General features: G+C 41.6%; 1 protein-coding gene across 2 annotated transcripts; it reads left to right on the plus strand.

Annotated features, from left to right (window-relative positions):
• Positions 1–1,230: 1,230 nt before the first annotated feature.
• Positions 1,231–21,149, plus strand: man1b1a (mannosidase, alpha, class 1B, member 1a). 2 transcript variants are annotated; one of them, XM_083793998.1, is made up of 14 exons: positions 1,231–1,517; positions 2,783–2,923; positions 5,262–5,370; positions 8,097–8,299; positions 9,264–9,487; positions 9,797–9,918; positions 10,456–10,647; positions 11,330–11,478; positions 11,736–11,924; positions 13,748–13,938; positions 14,257–14,377; positions 14,859–15,053; positions 16,221–16,352; positions 16,766–21,149. In XM_083793998.1, exons 2-14 carry the CDS (start codon positions 2,825–2,827, stop codon positions 16,973–16,975), a joined length of 2,136 nt encoding a protein of 711 aa, XP_083650124.1. In that variant the 5' UTR covers positions 1,231–1,517; positions 2,783–2,824; the 3' UTR covers positions 16,976–21,149. The 2 variants fall into 2 exon arrangements, with proteins under 2 accessions (XP_083650124.1, XP_083650125.1); XM_083793999.1 differs by having other exon boundaries at positions 1,475–1,517; positions 2,821–2,923.
• The last annotated feature ends 4,370 nt before the right edge of the window (positions 21,150–25,519 follow it).

Genomic DNA, 25,519 nt, shown 5'->3' on the forward strand with positions numbered 1-25,519 from the left:
CACAGGACATTTTATTTGGAAGGATGACGACGTTTAGAGCCCTTATGGGTCTTAGTCAGGTATGACGTCAAGGTACCTGATGACCCATAAAGGGGTCGAAACGTTGTCGGCCTTCTAAATAAAGTTTCCTAGTAAAACAGGCTGCTTGCGTCTCAGCCAATCACAGTCTCAGCTGACCGATGGGCAGTGCAGAAGCATGTTTCTTACTGCATAATTGCATTGTCCATTTCTCACCTCACACCTCAGATGTTTTCAGATACACGTGTGTGTGTGTGTGTGTGTGTGTGTGTGTGTGTGTGTGTGTGTGTGTGTGTGTGTGTGTGTGAGCAATTAAGGGACTTAACAACTGACTAATAAGAATACTCTGAGGGATTTTATGCATGTGGCTGTCTTTCTTTTTTTGTAACATGATGCTAGAATTGTTAGGACTACATGTCTTTGATCAAGTCGAGGCATCTCAAATCAACCATGGTAAATGCTGCAATTAATTAATTTTGGTACTATATGTTTTAGAATTTAGATTTCTGATTATCATCATTCAATATGATTGCCTTAGCTGGCTGAGACTGATCATTGGTATTTTTTTTAATATATACTGATGGTTTACTTGTTTTGTACAAATACCTTTTTGTGAAAATATGAAATATGCTGGCCATTTGCCCTGTGTGTGATCAATCCATCAGCCCATTCAGAAACAATTATCAGTTCAATAAAAAATAAAATAAAAAGCAGAATGCTGACTTTCTGAGTATTAATTTGCTTTAGTGATCTTCAACCTACAGTACAATATGAAAAAGTTCAAATGCCAATCCAAGTGCTATTTTTGACAATGTGTGAAACTTTTGAAAATGCTTGAAAATATTCCAAAAGGATTGGGGGGAGGAAAAAAATCCCTGACATGCTCAAAGGGGTTCTGCTCAGGTGGCCGTAGAGATGTACTGTAGAGCATGATATATTATATAGAGCAGTGCTTCCAAAACTTTTAGCCCATGACCCAAAAGAGAAATAAGACATTTGGACACAAACTTGTGAAAATAGATCAAGCTCACGCCGTGTTGTGAGCTTGTAGATCGACTATTTTCATTTTCATGAAATTGTTTTTTTGGGGGGCGGAAAACAAATGAATTCGTTTTCAACTCTTGAAAATGTGTGCGTCAAATATAAAATGGGGCGTGGCCATATGTGTCATGTGACACACACACACTCTGACGTGAGTTCAAGTTGCTGCTTTGTAGCACTGTTTATTTGGAAAAGTAAACCTCGCGTCGCTATACTTCCACGTACGGTACTGCTCGGAGCTCTGATCCGGTCTAGAGCCCGCCTGCTGTATCCGGTGATTTGTGGAGACACAACACATGCATGCACTGTTTCCGTATCCGCCGTAAACCCAGACCAGGATCAGCCTGCAAAGTGAATCGATTCCCCTAGCCAGCCTCGCTGCCTTATTCATTGGAAACAAGTCGAAGCTGTGCATATATACGCTAACAGCTGGTTAGCCTTCTGGCTAATGTACAGAGGTAAGAAGGAATACTACTAATGCCTTACACCACCGTCATTTACCATCTATCGACCATTCGCGACCTGCCATGCCATGAACGAGATCAGATAGATGTACAGTATATGTGCAGTGCCTGCTTACCATTTTTCATCGTTAATTGTAACATTACTCCCATAGTATGTCCAGGTATTCAGAATTCCAGATATTATCTGCAAAGATCAAGATGTCATGGTTTAGTAGCCATCCTAACTAATAACTCACCTTTTATGTCAAGTTAATACAATGATGAATTCAGTGTAATACGGTAGGTATAATGGTATACAGAAGGATGACATATGGAGCCCCCTAATCTAATTAGGGGGGGCTTAATTATTCCATAGTGTGTAGTGTGTACTGTCCGGACCTTTTTCCTCACCATTTCGACATAGTAGGTTAAACACTACTATAATAATTAGGGTTCCATTCAGGTCACAGTCATGTTGGCTCACTGGAAAAGCTCTGGTAGCATCCTCTGCTACAGTGCTACCTAGTATCATTGAAACACCTGTGTTTATACCCTATTATTCTCCCTATTAGGTGGCTTTTCAAGTATAGACTAGCTATAATCATGCTCTTTGGCATGTATAGTGCTCAGCAGGAGTTGACCTCGATTTTAGATCGAGATTGCAAGAATTAAAGTAAGCTCATTATTGGGCATAGATAGATGACAGTAGGTTCAGTCAGAAAAAATCGATTCAAGAAAGAAGAACGGTTCTATTTGTGTGTCAATATGGTTAAAAGTGTCTGTACCATGTTGTTTTAGTTTTTGACTTTTTGTTAAGATTTAGCTTGTCATTGTAGCAGCATAACTCTCATCATCAATCTTTGTTAGACTGTTTTAACATGTCTTCCACTGGAGTTGTCTGCCACACGGTTTTGTTGTTAGAAACATTGTGTATAAATGTCACCAGACTCACCACAACCGATACTTGTAGGATCTATTCTCTGGAATACAGCGACAAAATGCTGTTTGTCTTTGTATCTTGAATCTTCGCATATTTTGACCTGCTTGTGTGAACGTAGATACGACCAGCACAGTGGCCTTGTGGTGTCTTCCCTGAAACTGGACCAAAGACTGTAAAATGGGACCAAGTGCCTCCCTGCTTGGCACTCGGGTGTAAAGGGTTGGATTGGGGGGTTAGATCAACTACAAATGATTCTTGCATACAGCAATGTATGTGACAAATAATAGGAATTTAACCTTTCACTTTAGCTTGAATAATTGATCATTTCTACTTCTCCTAGGCCTGCTTCTATGACTTATGACTGTCATCCACAACCAGAGAGATGTACCCCCCTTCAAGAAAGGACTTCATCTCTCTGACATTCAGTGACCAGCACAGCCAATACAACAATGGCAAGCATCGCAGACAATCCTGCTGGAGGGTGAGTTGTTATGCATGTCTCTCAATGGAGTCGTAGTAAAAATCGTGTGTTAATGGCACTCTTGAGAGGGTACCATTGGAATCAAATAATACTAATATAATAAACTTATATAGCACCGTTCATGTCATACAATGCAGCGCAAAGTGCTTTACAGGGCAAAACAAGAGAGAAAAACACAAACGTAAAACAAGCAAAAACACAGTAACATTAAGGCACTAAAACCATAGCAAAGAGCATAAAAACAGTGCAAGATCATTAAGAGCTTTAAGTGGACCCTTATGTGTCCATTTGGATGAAGTTGTCCACTCTCAGAGGAATGCACAGTACAGAGGATGATGCTAATGTCACCATTGTTAAAGAATCCAACCATGGCATCAATACATGTCATTGTCTATTCACATCTTCTGACATATATATATATCTACTACATTAACATAATGTAAACAGAATTATTCACAGCATGGCTCTGTGCGACTCTAGACGTCTATAAGAGGGTCTGGAGCTCATCTTGCAGACTGCTGGACCGACCAGTGCCACATTTACTGTAATTCTTCAGTAGGACACATTTTTTTGTCCTATGCCCAGCTTTGTGCGTCTGTGTGTGCCATGTACTGTATGATGATTCATGATGATAAGAGCGCCTCTCACTTCACACGACTGTGATTTCTAACGTTAATTAATGTTTTAATATATTAAATATAATCTATAACTTAATTTCATAGTGTAAGTTTTTGGAGCTCTGATTAGGCTCAAAATAATGTTATAGAGATACGTCATATACTGTACATCATATAAGTGACATAGATGATGCAACATGAAGTCCTATATCACCTCTGTCGGGTGGAAACCTCATATGTCTAAAACGGTGAGGGGCGCTCTAATCATCGTACATCATCATCATCAAGAATGGTGGTCTCTTATTGGCCAAGGGTTCCCATCGACACGCTTATGCCGATCTTCTCAGAAACATATGACGTAAATTCTCTGTTCCTTGTCAATGGCATTTTTAATGTTTGTTAGACAACACACACACACATTAAAGCTCAAAGCGCGTTGTTTCGAGCCACGTTTCAAGCACACGTCTCGAGCTTGTATATCTGATACTTTTGTGTGACGCTGTAGTATGGTCAAGTACACCATTCATAATATTGTCATTCAGTGGGTAGGTACTAGGGATTCAGTATTTCACTGTTTCACTTTCAAGGACACTTTGTTTAATAGACATCTATAGCACTGTTATAGGGATCAAACCTGTGACCTAGTCTTTATGTGATGGTGTCACATTAAACTTTAAACACTGTCATACAAGATGTATGCAAAGACTCAAACCTGCAGTATACCGTCCTCATTGCCATGCTGTATATAGCCCATGATAAAACATGTGACTGCTACAGTAGGTTTCAGTCTTTTCTGTATTCTCCCTTTTGTCTCTTCCTTCCTATCGCTCACCTCAAGCAAAAAAAAATTCTCCACCTGTCATATGATAGCTTACTCCTTTGTTTACTAGTGCCTGTTCATTGTGGCTGAACAATGTCAATGTCTCCTATTGACGGCATGAACAATGAACATACTGGTTGCCTTGAGAGGACACTTCTTGCTCCTTCAGTATGAGACTGAAAACTGGTAGAAGAATGCCTCAATACTGGAGTCTGATCAATACTGGATTTTGGGGGCCATTATGTAAAAAATAGTATCTGTGATCCGACAATACTGTCCGATAAAATCGGCTAACCGATACATTGCTCTGGCTCTACTTAATATGATTTATAGTTATACAATATAATTACAATAAACATATATATTCCAAATTTTCATCAAAAATTCGAATGAAATGAGTGAAATCTGGGAGTTAAAATGCCTCCGGAGACAATTATGTTGTGTTTACCAGCAAGGTTCACCGGCGGTGATTGCACAGACAGACACTTTGTGGTGTTGCACAGGTGTTCATTAGTCCAGGTAGCAGCCCCTAGAGAGCCTTGAACCCAGCTTGCGTCTTTCCGTTTGCTCTCACGGGGGACCCTGCCTCTGTCCCTCCCTTTTTGTTGCTGGCTTGTGCTGATCAAATGGCTTATTTGTGAGCAATTCAGTGTGGGTGACTGCATCAAGCACAGCAAGATAATGGGGTCGTACAGGGTAAGCATAGCACAGCACATCTCGTTCTTTGTTGTCATTCTTAAAGCCTGTTTTAAAGTAAAGGGGAGCATTCTGTCTTGTTTGCACGGGTTCAAGTTCATTCCTGGAGAGATGATTGACCAGTTGGACGAATGCTATTGATGTGGAATTAGGACGTGGCTGAAATGTTTTTCAAAGGTTGCGTCTGTTTGACTTTTTTCTGCAGAAATGGAAGCAACTGTCTCGGCTGCAGCGGAGTTTGATCCTTCTCCTGCTAGCCGTGCTACTCATTCTTGGACTACTTTCCTATCCCAGTCTCACAGAGAAGTGGAGGGGTTAGTACAAGGCTGTAATGGTTCATCAAACCTATCTGTTTAATCAATTATATTAAAAATATATATTTAAACTAGAACTGCACTCTGTCGAGTGCATACTTGCTTGTTGCACACTAGTAGGCCATAAATGGCCAACTAGTGCGCAAGCAGAGCGCGCAAGTACTTTCGACCGCTGTAAACTGTCAAATCTCTGTGAAGGAACGTTTGAAATGTATAATTATTAGATGTAACTATTTGCTACCTACCTACTTTATGCATATAAACACCTAGTATTATTAAGTATGGTTCAAGTTTCTATCTATATAAGAAATACACTTTTATCGATGTAGATATATTCTGGATCCCTTTTTAGTTTTTTAAAGAAAAATTAATCATTGATATGTGAAAAAAAGGTATATAAACTGAATTAAAATATACGTATACATATACTATATAGAGTATGTAGTTGGAAGTTGATTAGCGGTATACTGTGGTTACTTTGTGCCAAAAACCGCGACAGCCAACCCGCCATTTTATACGTATGCCAATAAAACAGCAGATTTGTGCCTGGTTTGCTGGGACCAGACTACACAAATGACCATATTTCTTATGTCATCATTGAGAGCTAGTCATACATATACACACCACATACTCTGGTCCCAGCAGATCAGGCACAATTTGCTATTTTATTTTACTGATTATGTGTATAGTATACATATGACTAGCTCTAAATGACGACGTAAGACATACGTATACATATACATATACTATATAGAGTATGTAGTTGTAAGTTGATTAGCGGTATACTGTGGTTACTTTGCGCCAAAAACCGCGACAGCCACCCGCCATTTTATGCGTATGCCAATAAAACAGCAAATCTGTGCCTGGTTTGCTGGGACCAGATCACATAAATGACCATATGTCTTACGTCATCATTGAGAGCTAGTCATACATATACACACCACGTACTCTGGTCCCAGCAGATCAGGCACAATTTGCTATTTTATTTTACTGATTATGTATATAGTATACGTATGACTAGCTCTAAATGATGACGTAAGACATACGTATACATATACATATACTATATAGAGTATGTAGTTGTAAGTTGATTAGCGGTATACTGTGGTTACTTTGCGCCAAAAACCGCGACAGCCACCCGCCATTTTATGCATATGCCAATAAAACAGCAAATCTGTGCCCGGTTTGCTGGGACCAGATCACATAAATGACCATATGTCTTTCATCATCATTTAGAGCTAGTCATACATATACACACCACGTACTCTGGTCCCAGCAGATCAGGCACAATTTGCTAGTTTATTTTACTGATTATGTATATAGTATACGTATGACTAGCTCTAAATGATGACGTAAGACATATGGTCATTCATGTGATCTGGTCCCAGCAAACCAGGCACAGATTTGCTGTTTTATTGGCATACGCATAAAATGGCGGGTGGCTGTCGCGATGAACGAAGACTGGGCGAAATTATTACTTGCGCGCTCTGCTTGCGCAAGTAATAAGATCAATAGAATGAAATAACAGATTTATAAGGTCAACACATTGTGATGCAACATGCTATGAGCTATCAATTACAAATTTGTCACAGAGATTCGTTAGTCTTAGTTAACAAAATTAAAACGTGTGTGTGTGTGTTTGTGTGTGGGGGGGGGGGGGGGGGGCACACAGGTAGTTAAATGTTTTATCCCCAAATATTATTGGTTAATTGAAAAGGTAAACAATCAAATAATTGCTAATCCTTCGCGGAAATTACAGACCCTGATGCTCAAACACAGATAAAGATGTTATCCACACTATTCACAGCCATTCAGTGGCACTATAATGCTTCAAGGTTTCCATTGTTGCCATGGTAATCCCTGACTTAATCAGTAGGGTCTATAATCCAATGTTTTTAAAAGAAATTTCCTTCTCGAGTCAGACTGTGTGCGTGCGTGCAGTGCACGCGCACACACCGACTAACTTTTAAGGAGAAAATTAAAACCTATTTAAAAAATATCTGTGGAAGTCCAAGGTTATCTGAATAGATTAGAAATCGGGTGTCTCTTACAGCAGGGCTGAAAGGTATAATATTAATATCCTACTGAAATCACAGACTTTGAAGAGAAGTCATTGATTGGCAGCATGAGCATGTCCAGGACAGGTCTATCTGTCATTCCCATTCACAGCTCATTTTTGTAAAAAGGAGAGAGCATGAGAGAGAGACCGAGAGAGTGTAACTTGTTTGTACTATATGGTTAATTGTAAACGTAACACAGTCCATATATAGTCTATAAAATGATGCAGTTAGAAAGCACTCGCTTGATCACAATCCACACACACACACTGTTTTACTGACATTATTTGACAGTGTCACACAAAGGTTAATTAGATTTATAATGTCTTATCTAAATCTACCACACTTCCTGGGATGATACGATTAGAGGTGAAACAGATTTTCACATTATGTTTTAAAGCACGCTAAAAGTGGTCTGTTATTCAGAAATAACCAATCGGAATGGTGTATTCAGCATGTGTAGTAAATAAATGAATAATAGACAGATTTGTGTGTGTGTGTGTGTGTGTGTGTGTGTGTGTGTGTGCGCACTTACAGTATGTGATGTGTGTGTTCACATTACAGTACACACACATGACACATGTATACGACTATACGTTATTATGCTTGTGTATTTGAGTCCACATTCATTCATTCTTGTTTCATGTTTTTCACGCACGTGTAATGTAGGTCTGTCGGATACGGAGGACTGGCTGGAGCTAGACGACAGACAGATAAAGGCCTTGCCTCCGGTCAAGTCTCTGGCCGGGCCTCTTCTAGGCTATGCGTCGGTGCCAGAGCTGAGGCCGGCCGTGAAGCCCAGACTCATCCCAGAGGTCATTCCAGAGCCTCAAAGACTGAAAGCCCCAATTCTGCCCAAACCCCCCGTTAAGGTTAGTAAAGGTAGTTTCCACTGTATATCACTGTAGGGGGTGCAATATTTAATCGCACTAGTCGATTTAATCCATTATATGAAAATGTAGTTGAATTTAGCTTTTTTCTTTCCAAACTTACAAAAATAAATATGGCAATTGAATTGCCAATCTATGTTGTGATCTTGTAGATCTGCTATTTTCCCGAGTTTCTTGCAACACTGTTTTACAGCACAAGTATTACATAGGTCATAGGGCTTAGGACTGGTTAATCAGTCTAATCTATTCAGTCAATTATATATTAAAAAAAACTAATTAGAATTGAGTTTACATTTCATACATTATTATATTGTATATTCGTTGATATATGTATATGTAATGTAACAATATTTTCTATTCAAATAATCAAAATAGTTATCGATAGAATAATCACTTTTAAAATACAAAGGGAACTTAGGACTACTGCACTGCTATTGCATGATATTACTTGGAACAAATTATATATATGTTTTTGAGTGGTGCAGCCACTCCAAGGAACAGCAATGTCTGTCCCTATGTCCATCCCTATGTCTGTATGTCCCTATGTTTAGGGTACCAATGGGTCAAAAGTGGCGCTGTTGTGCTAGAACCAGAGAGAGAGATAGCGTTGCACTGTTGCCTGCTAATTACAATCTGGAGCGTGCATCATGCATGCGAGAGAGAGAGAGAGAATACACTCTTACTTGTGAGAGAGAGAGAGTGTTTTCTGCTAATTCCCCCACACAGTTTGTGTCTCGGTTTCTCGACCGTTTCAGACGTGGGGTGGCTCGCTAGAACCGGGCCAGCACCCTGGGCGCGTTCCTGTTGCACCACTCAGTTCACATGGGTGTGATTATTTAATTTTATACTAAACAACAGGTTTTGGCCCTGATCTGTCAGGGCCCTGATGAGACCTGCAGTATTTACTTGTAACGACTAATTTGTTTGTGATTGTTGACACCACCAGAAAAGACAATTCCAAAGCAAGAGAGGACCACCGAGCCTGCAGAAAGCAGCCAATGTTTCAGAATCAATAGGCAAGGAGAAGCAAGAGCAAGAATCGATAGGCAAGGAGAAGCAAGAGCAAGAATCAATAGGCAAGGAGAAGCAAGAGCAAGAATCAATAGGCAAGGAGAAGCAAGAGCCAGTTAAAGAGGAAGAAGAGGAGAATGGACATAAGAAGATTGTGAGGTATTCTGAAGAGTCTTTCTTTCTTTCTTTCTTTCTTTCTTTCTAAATACCAATACCCCCATGTCTGTAGTCGTTGTCCCTGCTGACCCTTACTGTTTGGTCTTGGGGACAGGACAGTGGTTCTCTAAAGTGGGGTTTAACATTTTAAAAACTCCTCACGGTCGTGTCTGTGTAGGTTATGTCTTGACACTGTGCACATGAAGTTGCCAGCTGCCAGACAGTGAGGAGTTTCACAGCTTTCCTACAGTCGGTCTCAATAAAGAGGAAAAACAACATTTCAGGCATATAAGAAGGATGTCGTCTTTTCAGCTGGCGCGGGGCCATCATCGAAGCTGATCAGGCCGCAGAACCAATACCGTCGATCAGTGAGAGAGATACTGCAGAGCCTCCTGTTCCAGCCAACCCCGATGACGCCGTTTCACTGGCACCAGGTCTGTGTGCATTGTTACATTTTCAGCCTTCTGTTGATGAACAGTGGCCTTCAGTAAGTGAGGAGGTGTGGATTTAGTTTTTTGGTGGGTGGCCACTGTGCAGGAACCTTTCAGCCACTACAATAGATGTTACACTACACCTCTGTTCCTTAGTTCCCCTGTAAGGTATATACTGTAAGGTAGCAGTCATATCGTTTGCAGCATTGTAACATGATGTCAGGTTGCCTCCAGGCATGTCTTCAGGGTAAACATGTACCTTCTCCAATGAAAAGAGAAGCAATATGAGTGAAGGCCACCATCAGCTTATAGGGGTAAACATGATGTAAGGAACCGTCAACCCCTGACTGTAAACTATATATAACGGGGGGAACAGTGGTCGTGAAAAGTGATCTATCTTCTCTTGCTCTGTAGAATGCAGGATGGCAAATGGCAATGTCAGTAGGTAATCTAGGTATATTATAAACGGCTTTGGTTTGTAATGCACTCTGGGGTTAATGTCTCGCTTCGGTACATCTGTATGTCCTTGTGTCCGTTTAGTTGTAATTACCTCTGAGGACAGGCTGGAGGCTGTACGCAAGACCTTCAGACATGCCTGGAAGGGCTATAAAGACAGTGCCTGGGGTCACGACGAACTCAAGCCCATCTCCAAATCTTTTGGCGAGTGGTTTGGCCTGGGTCTGACACTGGTTGATGCACTGGACACTATGTGGATCCTCGGGCTGAAAGAAGGTAATGTGTGTCTGTCAAATCTTGTTTCTCTGTGTCACTGCACCAATGGTTACAGAACAAGTGTAATGTGATACGTGAACGTGTGATGCCTCTCGAGCTATGACTGGTACTCTGCTGGTAGCCTATTCTAAAGTTCGGAAACGTAACGTTTGTTCGATTATTTTTCTCCTTCAATAATAAAAAATTTGTATTTTTGATGACATTTTAAATCATTTACTCACACGTTTGTGGAATGAGCAATATGCTCATTCGATTGCACGATCCACGTAATAAAGGTGACTAATCAACAATATATTTTTTAAATAAATAATTACTCAAGGAAAGAAATTATCGACCGAATGTAAGTTTCCAAACCTTTCTCTGTAAGAGAGGAGTTGTGTAGTACTGTCAATGTATTGTGTGATCTGTACTATACTATGTATTGCGTAATAATGTGTCGTGATGTTTGTGTCCTGATGATGGCTGCTTGGCGCAAAAATAATTTTACGCAAGGAAAAATAAAGCATCTATCTATCTAAAGTTGTTTTCAATATGTCATGTCTTGAAAATTTTAATGGTGTCAGTGTGCACTGCTGTGCAGGGCTTGCCACTCAAGGTAAACTATTTTCATCTCTGTCCGTGATTTTTCCTGTGGAAAATTAATCCTTCCGTCCCCTGTGTCATTCTCTGTCTCTCCTAACAGAGTTTGAGGAAGCTCGGCACTGGGTGCAGACAGAGCTGTCCTTCACCAAGAATGTGGACGTGAACCTTTTTGAGAGCACCATCCGTATCTTGGGAAGCTTGCTGAGCACCTACCACTTAACAGGAGACGAGCTGTTCTTGGAGAAAGCGGTGAGTCGGTTCACGACAGAGCTCCTTGCTGTCAAAGTGTCCTTGTTCTTGTAGTTCCTGATTACTGTAGATCATCAAAATGTGATTGAATGCGATGTTCTAATGCAAATCGGAATATTTATGAAAAGTATATATAGTAGATACTGTAAAATGTTTGAGGGTAAAAAAGTTATATTGAATATTGATTTAATGAGACATTTGTGACTTTGTGGAAAGGGGGGGAAACTTGTATTCTGCATTTTCCTCACCACCTACAGAAAGACATTGGTTCAAGGTTGATGCCGGCCTTCAAAACTCCCTCCAAGATCCCTTACTCCGACGTCAACATCGGCAAGGGCACAGCCCACCCTCCTCGGTGGACGGCAGACAGCACGTTGGCAGAGGTCACCAGCATCCAGCTGGAGTTTCGAGAGCTCAGCCGTCTCACCCAGGAGCCTCGGTACCAGGTGAGGGCACATGGAGAGGAACCCTCTCACCCAGGAGCCTCAGTACCAGGTGAGGGCACATGGAGAGGAACCCTCTCACCCAGGAGCCTCGGTACCAGGTGAGGGCACATGGAGAGGAACCCTCTCACCCAGAAGCCTCAGTACCAGGTGAGGGCACATGGAGAGGAACCCTCTCACCCAGGAGCCTCGGTACCAGGTGAGGGCACATGGAGAGGAACCCTCTCACCCAGGAACCTCAGTACCAGGTGAGGGCACATGGAGAGGAACCCTCTCACCCAGGAGCCTCAGTACCAGGTGAGGGCACATGGAGAGGAACCCTCTCACCCAGGAGCCTCAGTACCAGGTGAGGGCACATGGAGAGGAACCCTCTCACCCAAGAGCCTCAGTACCAGGTGAGGGCACATGGAGAGGAACCCTCTCACCCAGAAGCCTCAGTACCAGGTGAGGGCACATGGAGAGAAACCCTCTCGCCCAGGAACCTCAGTACCAGGTGAGGGCACATGGAGAGGAACCCTCTCGCCCAGGAACCTCAGTACCAGGTGAGGGCACATGGAGAGAAACCCTCTCACCCAGGAGCCTCAGTACCAGGTGAGGGCACATGGAGAGGAACCCTCTCACCCAGAAGCCTCAGTACCAGGTGAGGGCACATGGAGAGGAACCCTCTCACCCAGGAGCCTCAGTACCAGGTGAGGGCACATGGAGAGGAACCCTCTCACCCAAGAGCCTCAGTACCAGGTGAGGGCACATGGAGAGGAACCCTCTCACCCAGAAGCCTCAGTACCAGGTGAGGGCACATGGAGAGAAACCCTCTCGCCCAGGAACCTCAGTACCAGGTGAGGGCACATGGAGAGGAACCCTCTCGCCCAGGAACCTCAGTACCAGGTGAGGGCACATGGAGAGAAACCCTCTCACCCAGGAGCCTCAGTACCAGGTGAGGGCACATGGAGAGGAACCCTCTCACCCAGGAGCCTCAGTACCAGGTGAGGGCACATGGAGAGGAACCCTCTCACCCAGAAGCCTCAGTACCAGGTGAGGGCACATGGAGAGAAACCCTCTCGCCCAGGAGCCTCAGTACCAGGTGAGGGCACATGGAGAGAAACCCTCTCTCCCAGGAGCCTCAGTACCATGTGAGGGCACATGGAGAGAAACCCTCTCACCCAGGAGCCTCAGTACCAGGTGAGGGCACATGGAGAGAAACCCTGGCCCTCTGTTATGAGTTACTATAGAGGGTATGCGCGTGACATCATCACCATACCCGGAAGTTATGTGGGAACGCCTACTAAAAAACTACTTTCTGGCCTTGACAGCCCATACATCCAAACAGAAAAGTCCTATTTGATTGCATGAAATGACTTTAAACATCATTAAATTCACTTTGTCACTCACTTTGCCACTCGATTTGCCACTATCTGTGTTTATGCGCCCTGGTAGGCCTTGTACGGTAGGTCTGAAATGAACACATTGTCACATCTACGGAATATGTACAGAATGCTACACTGCAAACTGCACTCTAATTGGAGAGTGTGTGTGTGTGTGTGTGTGTGTGTGTGTGTGTGTGTGTGTGTGTGTGTGTGTGTGTGTGTGTGTGTGTGTGTGTGTGTGTGTGTGTGTGTGTGTGTGTGTGTGTGTGTGTGTGTGTGTGTGTGTGTGTGTGTGTGTGTGTGTGTTCGTTCCCTGTGTGCATGGGACCCGAATGGAAACAATACCGCAAGGTCTTTCTTCGGAAATCCTTTTGTACCAAAATGCCTGACTGTACCTTGTGCTGTTTGCATTTTTCTTTTGTCTAATCAAATATTCAATCAATCAATCAACCCTGTCCTCAGGAGGTTGTGAATGAGGTAATGAAGCTGGTTCACAAGTTGCCGGGGAAACACGACGGCCTGGTACCCATGTTCATCAACACGAACAGCGGCCAGTTCACCCACAAAGGAGTCTTCACCCTGGGGGCCAGAGCAGACAGCTACTATGAGTATCTGCTCAAACAGTGGATCCAGGGAGGCAAGGTTGAAGACGAGTAATTACATTTTTTTTTCTATTAGTGTACATTTTGTAAAAAAAAAAAAAAACTAATGAAGGTATGGAGGCATGGAATTCTCCCATGGGTGATTTAAGATAATTAACCACAGACCCTTTTCTCTGCATACATTAATGAAACTCCTATGGAACAAAGCATTGAGATTATGCCGGCAACATACAAACTACTACTTCATTCTGTGAGCAGCTGGGAAAGACACTAGTCAGGAATGGCTATGTGAAAACCAGTCATAAAAAGCCGAATTACTGTCATGAGACATGATTAATGAACTAGCTAATGATGTTTTGTCATTTCCAGCCTGTTGGAGGACTACCTCCAAGCTATTGAAGGAGTTAAAAAGCACCTCGTGAGACAGTCAGGACCCCACGGACTAACCTTTGTTGGGGAACTGTCCCACAACCGGTTTAACCCCAAGATGGTAAGACGCAATTGAGCAAACATCATTTTTCAATTTTCTTATCTTAGCGTTCACTTTTCAAAAATAGCAGTTCTACAAGCTCACAGCGTGTCACTTCGTGCCATGCTGCAAGCTTGTACATCTGCTATTTTTTTCAGAGCTTCTGATTTAGAAGGCATTTGTAGAATCGGCCTCAGGTTAATGGGTTAATTAAAGCTATCGGTCGATCTATATAGCTAGATAACTAGATATACAGTAGATAGACAACTTCCTACTACCTACCTAGTAGTTCCTACCTACGTTGTTGTGTGTTTATATTTGTATGTGTGTATCTAGTATAGTAGTACATGTACTGTACATAATTTTGCATTGTCAAAACTTAAAATTGCAGTAACGGCAAATCTACACGCTCACAAAGCGTCTCATTGCAGCACACTCACTGAGCTTGTGTGTGTGTGTGTGTGTAGATCAGCTGTTTTATGATCCGCCCCTGTCCCCTCAGGACCACCTGGTGTGCTTCCTGCCTGGCACCCTGGCGCTGGGTGCTCACAACGGCCTCCCTGAGGACCACATGGACCTGGCCGTGCAGCTCATAGAGACCTGTCACCAGATGTACGCCCAGATGGAGACCGGCCTGAGTCCTGAGATCGTCTACTTCAACAACCACGGGCTCGATGGGCGGGACATCGACGTCAAGGTGAGGCCAATAGAGTCTGATTCTACAATGCCGTTTGTTTTAGTTTAGGTTAATTACATTGCTGATTTAGTACCATTTTAATCTTCTGTTTGTGTGACTTAATAACATTAGAAAGAAACGTTTCTTGATCGATTTGTATTCATTCCTGGCATGGTTTGAGTCTCAAAGTTATTATTTAAAAATCAAAACCTCAATATTTATGTGCTTAATTAACCTCATCAAAATGCACAGAATCCATCTCAAGCTCATTTAACTGTTGATTTGCTTCTCTGTTTGAACAAAAGACAAAAGACTTGTTTGGTCTTAAAAGAGCCTGCATTTCACACATTTTTGTTAAAAGTTAAATGAGTCAAATCAAGAGTTCTTCTAATGTCTGGATTGCACATCAGTTAATCTCAGTAATACGTAATTAACATTTATTGTCTTTATTTCTTACACATTTTGTTGTGTGTCAACAATGTGCCATTGCTACAAATACAGTATTCATACAAAGGTTTTGCTATTGAACGGCTCTTGGGTCTGTAATATGAATCTCATATGAGACAAAACAATGAAACATCATGCAAAGTATTCATGAGTGGTTAAAATATGAAAAACAGTGTCAGAATCATCGGAATGGTAAATAAAATGGTAAATGGTACATTTATATAGCGCCTTTATCCAAGGCGCTTTACAGAGATTGTGCATTACATTCACCCATTCACACACACATTCATACACCGATGGCAGCGGAAACCATGCAAGGCACCAACCAGCACATCGGGAGCAATTAGGGGTTCAGTGTCTTGCCCAAGGACACTTCGACAGTGACTCTGGGGGAGCCTGGGTTCGAACTGGACGTGACCTGGTCTCCTCAGTGGTCATTTTCTGTGCTCATACATTGGATTTTGTCAAACCACTTAAAGTTCCAGGCTCCCGAAGGTGGCATAACAGTTTCCTGTTCTGGTTCAGTTTCCCATAGCTTTTTCTACTATACTACTTTTTCTACTACTTGTTTAATTGACTCTGCAGCAGATTTCATGATGTGCAATCACTTCAAAGCCACTCAAACGAAGCAATGGGAAACTGAATGGGAATCGCGCTTGGTACTTTACAGAACCCGAGACTTCAGATAACCATAATGTGTTTTTCCATTGACTTTCACTTTCACTCTTCTCCTCGCCTCAGACTGCAGATCGACACAACTTGCTACGGCCGGAGACTGTGGAAAGTCTCTTCTACATGTACAGGTTCACTAAGGACACTAAGTACAGAGACTGGGGCTGGGACATACTGCAGAGCTTCAACAAGTACACAAAGGTATAGAGTTTATACACTATTGTAAGTATACAGTAAAACAACGCATCCCGTTGAGCTTGTAGATAATTTAGTGCTACTAAGTATAAATCAAGCCTATAGTTTTGCCATACTGCTGAATGCAAAACTCATTAAATGTTTGAATGTGTGTCCTGTTCTACTGTCTGAGACCCAGGCTGTTTCTCAGCACCAAGAACACAAAAAACAGATTTGAGCAGGTTCCACAATAGCTAGAATAGAATTAAAGCAGTACACAGTGCTATGCAGTGCATACATTACCATGAATAAATACAACAATTGGTTCAAATAGTCAAATAACAGTACTGCATACGCAACTGTTTGTACAGATATCGTGCAGACTTAATTTTAATTGTCTCGGTTATAATCACCATATCCAATGCTCCTTCCACACCAAGGTACCTGGCGGCGGCTACACATCGATCAACAACGTCCGAGACCCAGTCAACCCAGGCCCGAGGGACAAGATGGAGAGCTTTTTCCTAGGTGAGACGCTGAAGTACTTATATCTGCTGTTTTCTGACGACATGGAGTTGCTCAGTCTGGACAAGTATGTCTTCAACACAGAGGCACACCCTTTTCCCATCTGGCCATCTCCACCCAAGTGACATGTTGCCATGGAGCAGACGTCCCTGGGTGGCCGTCCCACAGTGCTCTGAATCCATTGCTCTCTTAATGAGTCCAACGGTCACCAGAATTCTGTCCATGTTGGATTGTGGTATTGGAGCACTACAGGGAAATCACTAAACTGTCCACATGCGCTTCCTGTTCCATGTGGATATATTACTTATATGTTTTCCCTAAGGTGAAGGGGTTTCATGTAGAGCTGGTCTCTATTATTATTATTTTTGGTGGGTCGCGATGGCCTATAGTCACTGGTTAAGGTTCGTACGCCTTATAGGCTCCGATGCAGCCTGACAGCGAATCCCGGGTTCGATTCCCGAGCCTGGCGGATCTTTGCTGTGTGTCACTCCCCGACTCTCCCCTGTTTCCTGTCAATCTCCACTGAATCCCCATCGAAATAAATGCAGAAAAGTCCCAAAAACCCATCCATCCATCTTCAACCACTTATCCGTAATTGGGTTGCGGGGGCAACAACTCCACCAGAGAGCTCCAGATTTCCCTCTCCACAGCAACATTAGTAGTGATCCAAGGCCATTGTGGAGATATAATCCTCCCATCTCATCCTTTGTCTGCCCGGGGGGTCTCCTTACAGTGGGGCGTGCCAAGAGGACAAAAAAATAATGAAAAAAAGCTTTTTGGTGAATGCAGTGCACAGATTTGTCTAAATGGAGGAACTATTTGCTGCTAAAGACAAAAGAAGAGGGCATGCAGAAAAAGCAGTTTGTTTATTGATTGTTCCATTATTTATTTTTCTCTTTTAATCACATGTATTAACCATTGATTGAGGTCTATGGAAGGAGTTCAGATAAATGCATTGAATCAGACTGCTCAGCACAGGCAATAGGTCTGCCTTTAATTTTGTTTGTGGAGTGCCTGGCCACATCAGTTCTGACTCAAACAAAAACGAAAGACGATACAGCTTGAATGACACGTTTCAATACTCCTTCCACATAGATTACCGTCTCTCAATGGTTGGGCATGACTCCATCATTTTAGTAAAGCCAATTTTATATTTCCACATATATGTATGAATACCATAAACATACTAACGATAGTAACGAACAATCACAAGAAGAAGAAAAATGACAAATTACCGGTAGATACAAAGACATATTGACCTAAAATATATTATCTTATAAATGTATTATTATACAGCTAAAGAACAACATTTGCATAATATTATTACAAACGCCTCCGAAACGGGGGGTATGACATCATACCATGTCCCAATGAAACCACTGGCCTATTATGATGAAACTAGTAAACTATTGTCCGTTCTCAACGTGCGGACACTGCGATCATGTGCGACACGGCATTAAAACGCATCTGTGGAGAAGAACGTTGGCGGCCTGAATGATCCTCTCCTGATGAAGTTCGAAAGCTTTTCCATTGTGGTCCTTTAGAAATACTAGCCCTAACCCGTTGTGAGATATTGACCCCGCCTCACTAATTCACTAATAAATTCATTATTAATTTATAATTTGTTAAATTGGAAAAAGGGCTTCGTTAAGACCTCCATATTATTATGGTCGATGCCTGTGTGAAAAGTGGGAGCGATTGGTGCAGGCGGTGTTTCTGACAGACAGACAGACAGACACACACATTCAGACAGACATTGACTGAATTATAGTATGATGATGACATTGGTTTTACTGAAATGACACCTTATGTGAGAGTCTGTGATCTATGTGGGTTGGAATATTTAAATCTGTCATTCAAGCCTTGTCTTTTAATGACTAATGAAACCTGTTGTTGAAACGTCAGCCTAGTCTTTTTGTACCAATAGATTGAAAATAAATGATTTCAGGGACTGACAAAGGACAGGAAGAAAAACGGTACAAAACACACACAAAAACAAGACCAAAACATTACAAGAAAATACAAAAGGCTGCATTTTTGAGATGTTAAAGATTTGAATTCCTCATGCATTGACCATGGGCTGGAGGCAGAGATCCCACTTTTCCCTCTTTTTGGTGGGTCCTGTTGGTACCAGCGCCGTGTGATTGGTTTCTTACTTGTTGCTAAGAGGATCTCAATTAGATATTTGTCATGTGTTAGAAAATCTTCGGGAATATTCCCTATACGAAAAGTAATTTTTAACTTGAATTCAATTGCATGTTCAGATAGATTTCTTTCTTCCCTTCCCCCACACACTTTTTTTTGCAGTGAGCTGAGAGAATGTGTAGTCCCAGCCAAGTGTACTCTTTATGATCAGATTCACTCTTACTGTTGTAGTGCAGTTGAACACTGTGAAGGCAAAACAAAAAAAAGTGCACTTTGAGAGTTATACAAAAATGCCGTCCTTTGAATACTATCATACAAGCATTAACATATTTTTATGATTATTGTATGTTGTTGTAGCGTGCCTTAATGTAGACACTATAGCCTACCTATGTGAGCGATAATAGCCTATAGGGCCAGAGCGTAGGGTGGAGTTTCGCTTAGAATGGGTTATTTTGGTTGCCATTTTCCTGCCTACCAGTAGGTAGGCTAGTAGGCTATATTTCCCAGCCTCACTGTGGAGACATATACCATTGTAGATAAAATAATTAAATAAGCACTGCATGGTTTGGGTGTCGGATGACAAAATAACATAAACTTGATACCCCACCGTGGGCCGTCAGAATTATGCTTCCATTGTAGCCTTGCAGTGTGTTGACTGTTGGAGATATCAAATAATTAAATACACGCCGTTTGATTTGGGTGTCGGCTGACAAAATAACAACCTTCAGCAACATTCCCAAACACATGTATGCTCTGCTCTCTACCTGTCCTCAAACGAGCATGACAGTGTAATCAAAATAATAATGGTCAGATCGCATACAGACAGATTATTTATTCATCAGGATATGTCCACGTCTTCTTGTCAAGTAAGATGTAAACATTGAGAACTGTTTTGACGTGAGGGAAGGGAAGGCGGCTCTCAGATCAGAACTCCCGAACATTTTCTAACGGCGAATAATAATACCGCCGTCGATCCAGAGCCATAGAGTAGAAGAGTTGTGACAAGTCAAAGATAGGAGAGATGGAGTGAAAGTGTACACACCAGCGTCACTGACAAGCAAACTTACGAACTACAGACTGGCAGCCAAGTAGCCTAGCATCCTACTAGCCTACATGTAGGCAGGAAGATGGCTCCCAAATAAGCCAAAATCCTACAGAACGCGTCACTATGCCCTCCCCCTATTGAATGGTGGAAATCTTAACGGGACGAGATGCTACAATGTCAGTTATTTAATGAATTTTCGGTTTTAATGTCTTACATTTTATTGTATCAAGTTTAATTTATTAAGGCTGCCGTGCAGTCTTGATGTTACTGTACAGCTAAGAAACAAAAACAAGTCCATTTAATGTTGGACTGCAGAGAATAAATATATATATTGTAGCAGATAAATTCCCACATTTCGTACCTATTACCAGATATAGCAAATTTACAACATTCAATGTAATTAATCACATCTCCATACTGAACCATTTTGATAATGGAAAGGTGCGCTTGGTAGATAATAATAGTGGCGATGTATGCAGTTAAATGGCCACATACAGCCATGGCATGTGATTATCACCTGTATCTTCATTATCTGCCTCCCGGAATGTCCTGATCACCATCATCCAAAACATGTTATTTCAAAATCCATTTCGGTGCTTTAAAGTCTAAACCAGTAGTTCTCAAACGTTTTCGTGCCAACTTAAGGACCTCCACGTTGATATGTATTTGGTTGCGGACCCCCATCTGATATTGTGTTGTGCCAGGGGACTCGGAAGAAAAGATGTGTGCCAAATTACCAAATGTACAAGCTCGCAGTGCTGCACGAAGTGATGCGATACGCTGTGAGCTTGTACATCTGCTATTTTTGAAAGTGGTTAAAATGACTGTAGTCTCTCGAGACAGACTGTTGACTGGCATTGCTTTTTTTCCCCTTTTTTTGCCGATGGGTCCCCAGATTGGGTTGAAAATTGTTAGTTACCCCTTTAAGACCCTCTTAATTTGGGAGTTTTGGGATATCTTGTCACGTTGATGAATGTACAGTATACTGTATAATTAAGGACTACAATCGAAATAAGTCTGACTTGCCATCTTTGATGATTTTAAAATGCTTGTATTATGTACAATGCAGTGTAAAACATGTCAAATAAACTAAATTACCGTATAATGCACTCTGCTTGTACCAGTGAACTTGCATGTCTAAGAATGACTAGTCCTGTGGAAAAAGAAGTTGTCATTGACAGATTTGAAAAGTATTTGTGGATTGAGGTCCTTCCTTAGTCTACTGTACCGCACAAAAAATACGAGGCTAATTTCTGAACTACATTTGTTCTAGCCATCCAGCAACCTTGACTAACCATCAGTTAAGATTTGAGGCATGGGCAGAGCCTGGTGTAGGACTGGGCAAACACGGGGTGCATACTTAGTTTAGACTAGTCATTGGTTAGACATGGGTTAAGGTTAGGTTTAGGTGTGCTGCCCCGTGGGAGGTTAGGGTTAGGGTGAGGGTTTGAGATAGGTTAATAATAATAATAATAATGGATTTTATTTATATTGCACTTTTCATTCACAAGGAATCTCAGAGTGCTACAAGGTTAAAAACATATGATCTATCATAAAAGGTTAAAAACAGGGTTAACAAAAACAGTGCAAAACAGTGCAAAGGCCCGGTCCCCCATGGTGCGCAGTTTGGTGTCAGGAACATGGAGTAGTAGTTTGTTTGCAGATCTGAGGGTGCGGGTGGAGGATGTTTTTGGAGGGGTGATTAGTTCCTGTAGGTAAGGAGGGGCGTGTCCGTTTATGCAGTTGAATGTTATCAGCAGAACCTTGTAGTGGATCCTGGCTGTAACGGGGAGCCAGTGCAGTGTGAAGAGGATGGGTGTGATATGGTCATGTTTGCGGACTCTCATTAGGACCCTGGCAGCGCTGTTCTGTATGTACTGCAGCTTTTGTAGATGTTTGCCAGGAATCCCAATGAAGAGGGCATTGCAGTAGTCCAGTCTAGAGGAGATAAAGGCATGGATGAGCTTCTCTGCATCTGACTGAAGGTTGTAGTTGTAGGACTAATGACTGGTCTGACCAAATGACTAGTTTAAACCAAGTACTGCACCCGGTTAATCTTGGTCTTGTAGGTTATTTCTTTTTCTTTTTTTGTATTTTCATTTGATTTCTTATCTATCAATTAATCTAGAGGAAACATTTGAATAGATTTGTAATAATCTACTAAATTGATTAGTCTGATTAACCACTTAACCCTGTATGTATTACACTTTTTTGAGTGGTGCAACCACTCCTATAGACAGCTATGTGTGTCCCTGGCTGGCTGTGTCCCTGGCTGTGTCCCTGGGTCCGAGCACGGAAATAGTATATTGTCACCACCAAGTGTCACTATTGTCACGCCAAGTGTAACTGTTGTGCAGCCTAACACATAGACACACACACAGGCCAGGGAGGAGACCTTGTACAGTACAGTACAGTACAGTACAGTACAGTACAGTACAGTACAGTACAGTACAGTACAGTACAGTACAGCACCACTCACTTCAGACGTGTCTGAATTTTAGTACAATGGTTGCATACATAAAAAGTAAAAATTGCCGCTCTACAAGCTTAAAACACATCACTGGCCAGCCGGGGCGCCTGATCAGGTGAAAAGAAGCAGCTTGGACTCCTCATGCATAGAAGGAGGCATGAGGTCAGTCCGCTGCCCCCCCAGGTTGGCAGAGGAAGTGTAGCGCCCAGGATTACATTAGATAATTGGCACTGGGTGAACAGAAAACTGGGTTACAAAATCGTGGGATAAAAATTTAGAGAAAAAAAAAAACACATCACTGATGTGCTATTTTCCCAATTTTTTCATAATCAAGGCAAAAGTTTGAATTAATCACGATATTGATTGAGCACCCAGACCTAGCCTGGGGTGATTTTTGAATCGTCAATAAAAAAGAAGAGAAAACTAAACAAAAACTACTTTAGACAGGATAGTCACATATTGCACACACTTCTGTGCGGTGGTTGTTGTGTTAATCCAGAGATTGATATGAAGAGATTGAATGAAACCCATGCACCTTTTTATTAACCCATTCTACAAATTGTCTAAGACCCCAAAAAATGTATGCACACATATATGATTACACAGATCCTTTCCTGGTTGTGGGTTAATTTGTCTTAAATATTTCTGATCAGAAATGGATCTTCATCCTTCGTATGTACATCAGCGCTCAGATTATGTATCATATATTGGTCATTTTGATGGTTATTTCATTTTCCAGTGCTCTGCTGTGCTCATTGAAATGCATAGGTGGTTCATTGTCATGAACCATTACACTACATCAAAGTTGACAACATTTTTAGTGAGTGATGCGTTTTACTCAGGGGTTATGTGTAGACTAGTTGAGGAAAATCCTTAATGTTTGAAATGCTTGTATTTTTCTATAGTTTTTAATGTGCCAATGCATACATTTAAAATAATGTATTCTGTTTGAATGATCCTGGCATGAGTCCTGGCTTGGGTTGTGCTTACAGTAACAATAAGCCTTTTAGAAGAATCTGTCAAGAGCAGTACAGTAGTTCTCAAAGTGGGGTCCAAGGATACTCAGGATTCCTCGAGGGGGTTCCAAATGGATCCTTGCAGGTCTGTAAAGATCTGCCCATTTTGTACTCTCTCAGAGTGTTGGGGATCCTTGAAATAAAAACGTTTGTCCACTAATGAGTTTGTCCACTTTGGTTCCATGTGTACGCTTTAAGAATTATGGGGATCCTTGAAATTTAAAGGTTTGAGAACCACTGGACCAGAGAATCAAGTGTTTGTTCTTTCTCTTTCTCGTCTTTTTTTTTGCAAAGCCAGCTCTAGCCAAGGCCGTAATATTACAGAAGCTTGCCTTTCATGCTCTAGTGAAGAAACCACACTGAATCACTTTCCTGGAAGGGGTTGTTTGCAATGATGGAAAGTAACTAAATATCTTTACATTTTTAATTATACTTCTACTCTACTTCCACAGGTAAAACATGTTTAAATAAAGTATTTTACTTTCACCCCAGGTCCTGGCTGTACAACTGGCTTTTTTTATGAATTTCTCCTGGAACTGTTTGACACATTGTGAGCTCGTAGATCTGCTATTGTGAGATTATAGATCTGCTATTTGTGGCTAAGATTTGGTGTAGAAGGAAACGTGCAGACGGGGCCAAATTGGATTCGCTTTGACTAAGAATAGAGGGTTTATGTGGTTAATAGTCCCATCATTGGGACATTGAACCTGTGCAAATGGTTTCTGAGTGCTTAACCCTCTAAGTAAAATTGCCTCATGTATGAAGTGTTTATGATGGAAAGAAATACAAATACATAATGACTCGATTTGTAATAAAACGGTTTAATTTCTCTAAATCTTTCCAAACCCTTACTAGCTCTCTGGTGAACACATAATTGCCTCTGTTAGCTTCAGCTGCACTCAGACGTTGAACTTGTTGAATTATGGGAATGGAGATTAGGCCAAAACACCTAGATGTTCTATTACGTTTTTGGTTCACAACTCTGGGAATTCAGCACTGCTGTTTTCCTATCTTGTGAGTTAGTTTTTCCCTAAATTGATCTGTTGACACGTTTTGTGTCCAGAGTACGCACATAAGATAAAAAAGATGGTCTCCTTCAGCAGTTGTCAGTGCATCATAGTGTGATGGGTTGCGCACAGCTCCCCAGGTTATTTTGGTTCATTGCAAAGACGGTTCGAATCCCATTTCCCATCATAATGTGTAGCCTTTGTAAATTATACTATTGACAGCCTATTCTGCATTTGTCAGACTTAACACAAGAGTTTGTGTTTCATGGTGTGACTATATCAATATCATTGAATTGTTTCTACAGCTATTCATTCATCAGTTCAACGGAGTGCTTGTATTTGTTAAAAAAAAACAGAGTCACGAGATAACATGGCATGTTAACATGCCATGTTATCTTGTGACTCTGGTTTTTGATCGTGACTATACTGTTCCCAAGTTCACACCTGGACAGACGCACATAAGATCAAAAAGATTGTCTCCTTCAGCAGTTGTCAGTGCATCATAGTGTGATGGGTTGCGCACAGCTCCCCAGGTTATTTTGGTTCATTGTAAAGACGGTTCGAATCCCATTTCCCATCATAATTTGTAGCCTTTGTAAATTATACTATTGACAGCCTATTCTGCATTTGTCAGACTTAACACAAGAGTTTGTGTTTCATGGTGTGACTATACCAACATCATTGACTTGTTTCTACAGCTATTCATTCATCAGTTCAACGGAGTGCTTGTATTTGTTAAAAAAAAAACAGTCACGAGATAACATGGCATGTTAACATGCCATGTTATCTTGTGACTCTGGTTTTTGATCATGACTATAGTGTTCCCAAGTTCACACCTGGACAGACGCACATAAGATCGGAAAGATCGTCTCCTTCAGCAGTTGTCAGTGCATCATAGTGTGATGGGTTGCACACAGCTCCCCAGGTTATTTTGGTTCATTGCAAAGACGGTTCGAATCCCATTTCCTATCATGATGTGTAGCCTT

This window comes from Protomyctophum parallelum (assembly GCF_964188405.1).
Source record: "Protomyctophum parallelum genome assembly, chromosome: 21".
In the NCBI taxonomy this organism is placed as follows: Eukaryota; Metazoa; Chordata; class Actinopteri; order Myctophiformes; family Myctophidae; genus Protomyctophum; species Protomyctophum parallelum.

Coding starts and splice junctions, on each gene's coding strand:
- man1b1a (XM_083793998.1), top strand. CDS start 2,825: ATGTACCCCCCTTCAAGAAAGGACTTCATCTCTCTGACATTCAGTGAC. Junction 5,371..8,096: donor TCTCACAGAGAAGTGGAGGG/GTTAGTACAAGG, acceptor CGTGTAATGTAG/GTCTGTCGGATACGGAGGAC. Junction 16,353..16,765: donor GCTTCAACAAGTACACAAAG/GTATAGAGTTTA, acceptor TTCCACACCAAG/GTACCTGGCGGCGGCTACAC.